Here is a 10,075-nt window from a genome sequence, read left to right on the forward strand (position 1 = left end):
TTTGTTCCAGTTCATGACAGCTAGGGTACGTTGAAAAACTCCCATCTCATGTTCTCCCTCAACTTCAAAATCGCCCTATATCGCTGTTTTACCTTTTTGTTAAAGGTGTTTGATCGTCTTTGCATGTTCACTTTGCAAAGACTGTGTCGGCACTTCTACAGTGATGTAGGTTGTAAGTTGAGGGAGAAAATACGATCTGAGTTTTTTGACAAACCCTAACTGTCTTGAACCAGAATATTATATAACTTTATATGTGAATCTTTGCTTTGGAAGTGGACTTCTCCTTTAAAGGATGTGAGAATTGTAGAAATTTAAATACATTCAAAAGGCATACACAGGCCCACACTGAGCAACATTTATTAAACACTCATAACACACTGCTGCCCTCTTGTGTCAAATACTGGAAATGACCAACTGCTCCCATTAAATCAACAGTCAACACAGCATTATTGATTATAATGGAAGTGAGAAAGCTTTTTCACATTTCCTGAGCTGATTTCCAGAGAAATTCTTAGTAGATGAAACAACGTTGCACAGAATGCCTTTCTGTGCAGCTCTGCAGGTGTATGTGAAGTTCTGTACAAATTTGATTAAAACGACATCCAAATGGCTGGGTGCAAAATAATTATAAAGTTTATTTTAACAAGAAAAGCCCAAACAATCATACAGTGAGCTACAAACATAAAAATACGCATGGCTAAAGGAAAACCAAACAAATGAGCTGTATTCTTTACAAGTGCATGTCTGAAGTGTTTTTCAGAGATAATCGTCCTCGTCTGTCCAGGAAGAGTCATCGTCGCTGGGGAAATGAACCAGAGAGTCGTTAGACCCGGAGGAGTCCAGGAACACGGAGCTGTCGCTCTGAAAGAACGCATCACTGCTGCTGCTGCTGCTGCTGTCGCTGTCGTCGTTTATTACCACGACTGCAGGAGAGACGCTCGCTTTCTGGCCTGAGAACAGAGTACAGAGTTTAGATTTTGTGTTTCAGGCAGGACTTTATTCTTATACTCTGAGACTTGTTTTTATGAGAACATACCTGATCTTAACAGTTTAAAGCAGCACAGCTGTTGGTTATATTGTTGATACAAAGCAGGCAAAAACACTTTTCTCATGCATTTTGGCCTATTTGGCTTTTCATAACCTGTTGTTTCAGATTAGTGTAAAGAAAACATTCAAATACACATTTAAGGCATCGCTTGCTCACCAATTGATTCAATGCAGTGAATGGGTGCCGTCAGAATGAGAGCCCAAACACCTGAAAGAAACACAATAATCCACACTACTCCAGGGCATCAATTAATGGCTCCAAGTCCATTGTTTTTAACTTTAAAACATGACTTTCGACTAAAATATGAGTCATCTAGACTGAATCAGGAGAGAAATCTGCACAGATTAAGTACGGTTTACAAACCAAAACAGCTCTAAACAAATAAGTTGGTGCATTTTGATGCGAGAGGACAACGGGAGATGGCCTTTTACACTGGAGGAAGCATTATTATGGATTATGAACTCATATTTTGGCCAGAAGAATCAGTTAGAAGTTACAAAAAAGCCTTAATGATTGATTCGTTTTCTTACAAACATGCAGCTTTTGGCTTCTCAAGATGTTAACTGATGGACTGGAGTGGTGTGGATTACTTGTGATGTTTTTAATCAGCCGTTTGGACTCTCATTTTGACGGCACCCATTCACACCCATTGGTGAGCAAGTGATGGAATGCTACATTTCTCCACATCTGATGAAGAAACAAACTCCTCAACATCTTGAATGGCCTGAGGGTTAGTACGTTTTCAGCTAATTTTCAATTTTTGGGTGAACTACACCTTAAATGTTGAAAAACAGTGTCACGCACCTCTCACCTTTCCGCTCATTAATCAGCGCCAGGCGTCTTTCTCTCATATCAGCACTCAGGTTCTCCACCATGCGGTCGATGCAGTTGTCCAGGACCAGAGAGCGCGTTTGAGACGTGATGGTTTGCCAGCACATGGGACACTTGTCCTTGCGGTTGCGCCACTCTCGGATGCAGTGCTGACAGAAGCTGTGGGCGCAGTTCAACGTCACGGCCTGAGGGGTCACAGAGGTCAAAGGATGAGAGCAGTTTCCTATGCACAGCCACTTACTGTCAGATGTATGTACACTATATGCAAAACTGGAAAAGCACTGCAAAACTTTGTTTTATTTATAAATGTGTGGGCCTTGTCTATTTTTGTGGTGTTGTTTCAGAGAAATCCATCATGAAATGGCAAATAAAAGCAAAACAAACTCTGATTGGTCACTTTACATCACAGTAAGTTGCAAAACAGACCAGCCATTATGCTGATATCCAAATCTGACTATGCAAGACGGTCAAGATGGAGTAATGATGCTGAAAATTCAGCTTTGCATCAGCGGAATAAATTACATTTTAAAGCACATTCAAATAAAAAACATTTCTTTTAAATTGTAATAATATTTCACAGTATTACTGTTTTACTGCATTTCTAATCAAATAAATGCAGTGTAACATGATCCTTCAGAAATCATTCTAATATGCTGATTTGCTAATTATCAATATTTAAAACAGTTAAGTACTTTTTTTTAATTTTTGGGAAAGAAATTATAGAAACAAATACTTTTATCTAGCAAAGATGCTTTAAATTTACCAAAAGTGACGCTAAAGACATTAATAATGTTACAAATGATTTTCTTCTGAAGTTTTCTTCTGAACTTTCTATTCATCAAAAAAAACCTGAAAACATAATAATAATAAGAAATGTTTTCTGATCAGCAAATTAGAATATTAGAATGATTTCTGACAGATCATGTGACTGGAGTAATGATGCTAAAAATTCAGCTTTGAAATCACAGGAATAAATTACATTTTAAAATATATTCAAATAGAAAGCAGTTACTTTAAATAGTAAAAATATTTCAATATTTCAATATTTTTATTTTTTTTTTTTTTTTTTTAACAGTTTTTGCTGTACTTTTTATCAAATAAATGCAGGGTTGGTGAGCAGACGAGACTTCTTTAAAAACTTAAAAAGCTATATATAAAACATTTAAGTGGTAGTGTATATAACAAAATACATTTTTTCCAATCAAAACAATTCACAAAATAAAGTCTGTGACATTAAGAAAAAAAAAAATGAAACAAATGTATCACTCAAAATAAACAAAAGCTAAGCATTTTGGAATCTTTGCGATTATCAGAAAGACAATTAAAGTAATGAACAACACTCAACAGAGTGTGGCTCTAAAAAAAAACAAAAAAAAAAAACAACCTTGAGCATTTTCTGTTTGCATTACCACTTTGATATTTTATATCAAATGCAATGAAATGTGAATATTTTTAAGTATGATTTCAGCATACAAATACTTCAGGGGCCTTTGTATACTTCCATTGGAGTTTTTGCACAAAACACTACATCAACCTACACACTGTTTTTGAACTTTTATAAAAAATAACTTTGATATTTTGAAACGTCAGTGTTCTTTCCCTGTCATTCCTACATCTTTTCACACGACCTTTCACATCATGTTTTACCTCTATAAAGAGCTCAGAACAAATGCTGCACTGCAGTTCACTCTCCAACACTTCAGTCATCTGTGTGACCACTTCTTCTTTCTGAGCTTTGGCCTTTTCTTTCTCTTCCTGTGGGAGAAGGTTACAAATTATTGCACAGAATGGGTTATTTTTTTATCTTTTTAGGCATTATGTCATTACACTTCCACAAAAACGAATCTGGTCACCCATGAAGATTGTGATGCACACCTCGTTTTAGTCTAAGAAAACTTTTCGGCGCCTGACAGACCGCGTTTCACTTTCATTACACAGAAAAAAACAGCTCGGAAATTCATCAAAAATTCACCTTTGTTTTGGCAAACCCTTTAAACGATTAATCTCCTTTATTTAGCTCTTTATCTGCATTTATTTTATTGCATATCTGTTTCCCATAACTACCTTTGTAACTTCCAGCTCCTTATCTTTGGCTTGAAGAACTTCCTTGAATCCTTCTCGAGCGTGTTTGAGCTCCTCGATAACTTTCCGGTGCTGGTGAAGCCAAGGAAAACATTATGTAACACCGGCGCTTAAGTTCATAAAATATTTATGATATGCTGTTTATTTCTTACCTCTTTCAACGCCTCCTCAAGTTGCTTTTTCAAGCCGTCCTCGTTCTGTTGTGCTTTTTCAGTCTTGGGAAAACAACATATTTGTGTAAACACACAGACAACATTATCACAGCTTTATGTTATGACCCGCCTCCTGTTATGCCAGAAATAAGTTGTAAAATGATGTTCTTTTTATTAATAGATCATCTAAAAATAACTAGGAAAATATTGTAGAGAGAGAACTGAACATTCAAACCTGCTTCATCCAAAAAAACACAGTCTTTTAGATTTTAAATCATGGCTCTCATCCAAAGAAATGTGTTCGATAGCCTTTGGAATCTTTAGAAAATCAAGTTTCCAGTTGATCAGACATGAATTTAGCTTAAGCTTATGCTTTATTAATTCATCTAAATGTGTGATTTTGATTAAGTATTTACAAATTACTATATTTATTAATAGTATATTTAATTAATAATTTAGCTTTTATTTGTGTATATATATATATATATATATATATATATATATATATATATCAGTTTTATTTGAATTTGTTTATATAACAATATTTATTAACAGGATAATATAATATTTATTTATTAATAATTTAGCTTTTATTTTTATATACTCATTTCATTTCATTTTGCTTTAGTAATGTGGTGTTAATCATTTGTATTTTTAATAACTATGTAACATTAATTTATTTTATTAATTTTAGTACTTCAGTTTAAACTTATTTCAGCTAGTTGACAAGGGAACATATTTATTTTTTTCCTAAGTTTTTCATTTAAATTTTATATTTATTTATATATATATATATATATATATATATATATATATATATATATATACACATATACACATATACATATATATATATATACTTTATTTCAAATATCAAAAATATTTTTTGATGATCATGGACTTCAAATGGAAAAGAGCTATGTGTACTAGATATATTCAGAAAGAAAAAAAGAAAAAAAAAACTATATATATATATATATATATATATATATATACATACATACACACACACACACATACATACATATATATATATATATATATATATATATATATATATATATATATATATATATATACACACATACACACACATATATATATATATATATACATACATACATACACACACACACACACATATACACACACACACACATTATACATATATACATACATATACATACTTATTACATATACATATATATATATATTTTGTTGTGTCAATCATTTGTATTTTTAATAACCATTTAGCATTCATTTATTTTACAATTGGCAAGGCAACATTTCCTTTTTTTTCTTCAAGTTTTTCATGTAAATTATATTATATTATATTATATTATATTATATTATATTATATTACATATTTATTTTTTATTTTATTTCAAATAACAAAAATATGTTTTGATGATCATGGACTCCAGATGGAAAAGAGTAATGTGAACTAGATAAGATTCTAAAAAAATATAAATATTAATATTGTAAAGTTGCCCATCCGATTTTTGTGACAATGCACTAGATATGGCTCTGAAATTTATTTAACATGGTATTACGATTAGTATTATTTATATATTATATTATAATATTTATTAACAGTATAACATAATATTTAGTAATTAGTAATTTAGCTGTTATTTTTACGCATTCAGTTTTATTTTAATTTTTGGTTTAGTAATTGTTGTGTTAATCATTTATATTTTTTAATTACTACTTAGCATTAATTTATTATACAATTGTATTCAATTGTATTACTTTTAGTACTTCTCTTTAAACTATTATTTCAGGTAGTTGCCAAGGCAACATTTCTATTATTATTATTTTTAGGTTTTTCATTTAAATTTTATATATATATATATATATATATATATATATATATATATATATATATATGTATATATATATATATATATATATATATATTTATATATATATATACACATATATACATACATATATACATATATACATACATACATACATATATACATATATATAAAAACTTAATTTCAAATAACAAAAATATTTTTTGATGATCATGGACTCCAAATGGAAAAGAGCTATGTGTACTAAATATTCTGAAAAAAAATCTAAATATTAATATAGCAAATGTGCTCATCCAAACCTTGTCAAAATGATACACTGATATGGCTCTGAAATTAGTTTACCATGGTATTTCAATTTAGTATTATTTATATTTGATCATAATATTCACTAATTAATAATTTTGCTTTTATACATTTAATTTCATTTTAATGTTTGCTTTGGTAATTTTGTTGGCAATCATTTGTATTTTTTAATAACTACGTATTATTAATTTATTTTACAACAGCATTAATTTTAGTACTTAAATTTAAACTTTTATTTCAGCTAGCTACCAAAGCAACATTTTCATTTTTTTTGTTTTCATTGAAATTATATTTATATTTTTTCTTCTTATATCTTTAAAAATATTTCAAGTGATTTTACTTATTATTTTACGTCTGTTTTACATATAGATGGCAACCAGGGTTATTTAAATTTTGTGTGATTATAATATTTATATAATATTTATAATATTTATTATATATTATAATTCGTTTTTTTTTTAAGTGCAATTTTTTATTCATTTTTTGTTTTTGCCATTTTTAATTTTTTTTTTTGTAAATATTACTATTTAGCTTTAATTTCAGTAATTTTTGGTACATGCTTTTTCCGAAACTTTTATTTGTTCTTTAAAAATATTTCTATAGATATATATTTATTATTATTTTACTTCTGTTTTACATTTAGATGGCACCAGTGCTATTCTGTGTGATTATAATATTTATTCATATTTAATTTACTTTCTCAAATCTGTTTTCAGTTTTCATTTTAGTGCAATATTTGTCGTTTTTGTCATTTTTTGCTTTTTTTTTTTAATTTTACTATTTAGCTTTCATTTTTTCTTAGATTTTATTTCTGTTTTATTTACATTACACCAGTGTTATATTAATATTTATTTACTATTACAGTGTTCCTAAATATTTTGAATTCGCTTTTACTCTCGTGATTTAAAATTATATTTATATTTTTTAACTTTATTTCAAATAACAATACCTCACTCCAGCTCTCACTGTGTTGATGCTATAGATGAAATTCACCCACTTTGATTTAGTATTATTTATATACTATTACAGTATTTATTAATATTAATTAGCATTGACTTCCATTGTCAAATTTTCAGTTTAATTTTATTCTATTTTACTCCTTTAAGTTTTTATGCTTCTATAAAAACGTAAAAATTCTATAAAATATAATTATATAAAATTCTGTAAAAATTAGATTTAATGTATTTTTATTCTAGTTTTGATAATGTTAGAACTTCCCATTGTATTTGTTTCAGTTGTTCATCTAATATTACATAGGTTTTTAATCTAATATTCATATTTTATTTCAGCCTAATTTCAAATAATGAAAATGATTTTTGATATTTTCAGTTACCACTAAGGACACTGGTCATCAGTTCACTTTGGCTGTAGCCAAAATTGCATCATGCAAGCAGAGCAGTACTGTATATCCGAATTCACAGTACTCATAAAACAATAAGCGCAAACTAGCTGGATACTACTTCTGGTGAATATTCTGGTGCGGTGGACACTTTCGGGAGAGGATTTGTGAACAAATGCAGCCATTCACTACAAACCCGCCCAAAAAAACACCCCTTCCCATTGGTCACTTACCTCCAGACGTCGCTCCTCCTCGCAGAAGGATTTCTCCAGGGTCTCCATGCGTCGGAGCGCCTGCTCCTGCTGTGACCTCAGCTGACCCCGCAGCAGCTCCAGCTGCGCCTGCAGATCCTGCATCTCCCGCTCTCGCTCCGGCGTCTGATGCTGCTGCCGCTCCAGCTCAGCCGCGCGCTTCTGCGTGTCGCCCACGCGGCCTTTCAGGACCATCAGGTTCCTGTTGTAGCGCTGTACGCTAGCCAGCTGCTGACTGCTCTCAATGCCGCCGCCGCTCGAGCTGCTTCCCGCTTTATCGCCGCATCTGTCCTCCTCCAGGGGTTTAGAGGAAAATTTCTCCGTTTCCCGTCGTTCCCCGGATGGGCAGGCCTGTGCACGTGACTTATCCGGGCCGGAGCTGCGGTACAGCTTGGATTTGGAGTGCTGCGTGGGACACGGCTCCGCCTCGTCTCCATCAAACTTACGCTTTGAGTTTTTCAGTTTTTGGCCTACGGAAGCAGAGGCAGATTCTTTGCTGAGATTCCCAGATAAGAAGGATTTAACGTCACTGAAATTGTTCTGGACGAGGATGTAGTCGAACTCCACGGGGTTGCCGTCGAGAGGGACGCCGAGGCGCACAGAGTCACCCTGCTTGAGTAAACAGGGGTTTCCAGGTGGTATCCGACTCCCGTTCACCCACACGCCATTCAGACTCTGGGTATAAAGACAGGAAAAACAAGTTAAACACATTTAAATAAAATAACATACAAAACACACATTTACATGGCAGTTATTTTAGTATTATTTGCATATTATTAATATTTGAAATTATTTTATACTTTAATAATTTATTATACATAAAATATATAATTTTATTTCTAGGTTTTCTGTTTTTAATCTTAGTAATTTTGTTATGGGTTTTGGCAGTTTTTTGATATCTCTATTTAGCATTTCTGTTTTACAAAAACAGTTTTATACATAATCTGCTGAAATAAAGCTGCATAAATAAGCTTTCCATTGATGTATGGTTTGTTAGAATAGGAAAATATTTGGTCGAGATAAAACTATTTGAAAATCTGGAATCCGAGGGTGCAAAAAATAAAAAAAATAATAAAAATATTGAGAAAAATAACCTTTAAAGTTGCCCAAATGAAGTCCTTAGCAATGCATATTACTAATCAAAAATTAAGTTTTGATATTTACGGAAGGAAATTTACAAAATATCTCCATGGAACATGATCTTTACTTAATATCCTAACAATAATTTTGACCCATACAATGTATTTTTGGCTATTGCTACAAATATACCCGTGCTATTTAAAACTGATTTTGTGGTCCAGGGTCACATACACTATTTTAATAGTTATCAATTATTTGAATTAGCTGTATTTTTAGTTTTAGTTTTTTGAATTTTAGTTTAAATTGTAAAAATAATAGTATGTAAAAATGGTATGTGCTTTTTCTATATTTTTATTTATGCTTTAAAAATATTTCTAGAGATTTTACTTATTATTTTACTTCTGTTTTCTAAATTTGTATTTGTTCTTTAAAATATTTCTATAGATTATATTTATTATTATTTTACATTTAGATGGCACCAGTGTTATTTTAATTTTGTGTGATTATAATATTTATTTATATTTAATTTGCTTTTTTAAATCATTTTTCCAGTTTTTATTTTAGTGCAATGTTAATTTTGTTGTTTTCGCCATTTCGATTTTTTTTTTTTTGCTATTTTATTTGCTATTACTATTTAGCTTTAATTTCAGTCATTTTTGGTATGCGCGTTTTCTAAATTTGTATTTGTTCTTTAAAATATTTCTATAGAATATATTTATTATTATTATTATTTTATATTAAGATGGCACCAGTGTTATTTTAATTTTGTGTGATTTACTTTTTTTTTTTTTTAATACTACTATTTAGCTTTCATTTTTTCTTACATTTTATTTCTGTTTTATTTAGATCCCACCATTGTTATTTTAATATATTTACTACTATAGTAATTATAAATATTTTAAATGAGCTTTTACTCTCATGATTTTAATTTTTGTCTAAGTCATGTGCTTGTGTCACTTATTTTTTGTTTTAAAATATTTCTATTTAGCTTTAATTATTTTAGTTATTTTAATATTTATATACTATTATATTGTATATAGAGAGAGAGAGAGAGAGAGAGAGAGACTTATTAGTTTTTTTATTTTTGTTTAAAATATTTCTATTTAGCTTTATTTATTTCTGTTTTACATTTAAACGGCAGTGTTATTTTAGCATTTATACTCTTT

At 30.2% G+C, this 10,075-nt stretch overlaps 1 protein-coding gene across 2 annotated transcripts in view; it reads right to left on the bottom strand.

The window, feature by feature from the left end:
- Window positions 1–611: 611 nt before the first annotated feature.
- Window positions 612–10,075, bottom strand: part of rnf8 (ring finger protein 8, E3 ubiquitin protein ligase) — a 10,555-nt gene continuing 1,091 nt past the window's right edge. Inside the window, exons 3-8 of one of the 2 annotated variants that reach the window (XM_051139525.1) lie at window positions 7,812–8,504; window positions 4,114–4,176; window positions 3,944–4,033; window positions 3,527–3,634; window positions 1,860–2,064; window positions 612–950 (exon numbers count right to left, since the gene is read on the bottom strand). In XM_051139525.1, coding sequence (XP_050995482.1) covers window positions 757–950; window positions 1,860–2,064; window positions 3,527–3,634; window positions 3,944–4,033; window positions 4,114–4,176; window positions 7,812–8,504 — 1,353 coding nt within the window. In that variant the 3' untranslated portion in view covers window positions 612–756. Of the gene's footprint in view, window positions 951–1,852; window positions 2,065–3,526; window positions 3,635–3,943; window positions 4,034–4,113; window positions 4,177–7,811; window positions 8,505–10,075 lie in introns of both variants that reach the window. The other variant, XM_051139526.1, reaches the window with a different exon arrangement.

Source organism: Labeo rohita, chromosome 20 (assembly GCF_022985175.1).
Source record: "Labeo rohita strain BAU-BD-2019 chromosome 20, IGBB_LRoh.1.0, whole genome shotgun sequence".
In the NCBI taxonomy this organism is placed as follows: Eukaryota; Metazoa; Chordata; class Actinopteri; order Cypriniformes; family Cyprinidae; genus Labeo; species Labeo rohita.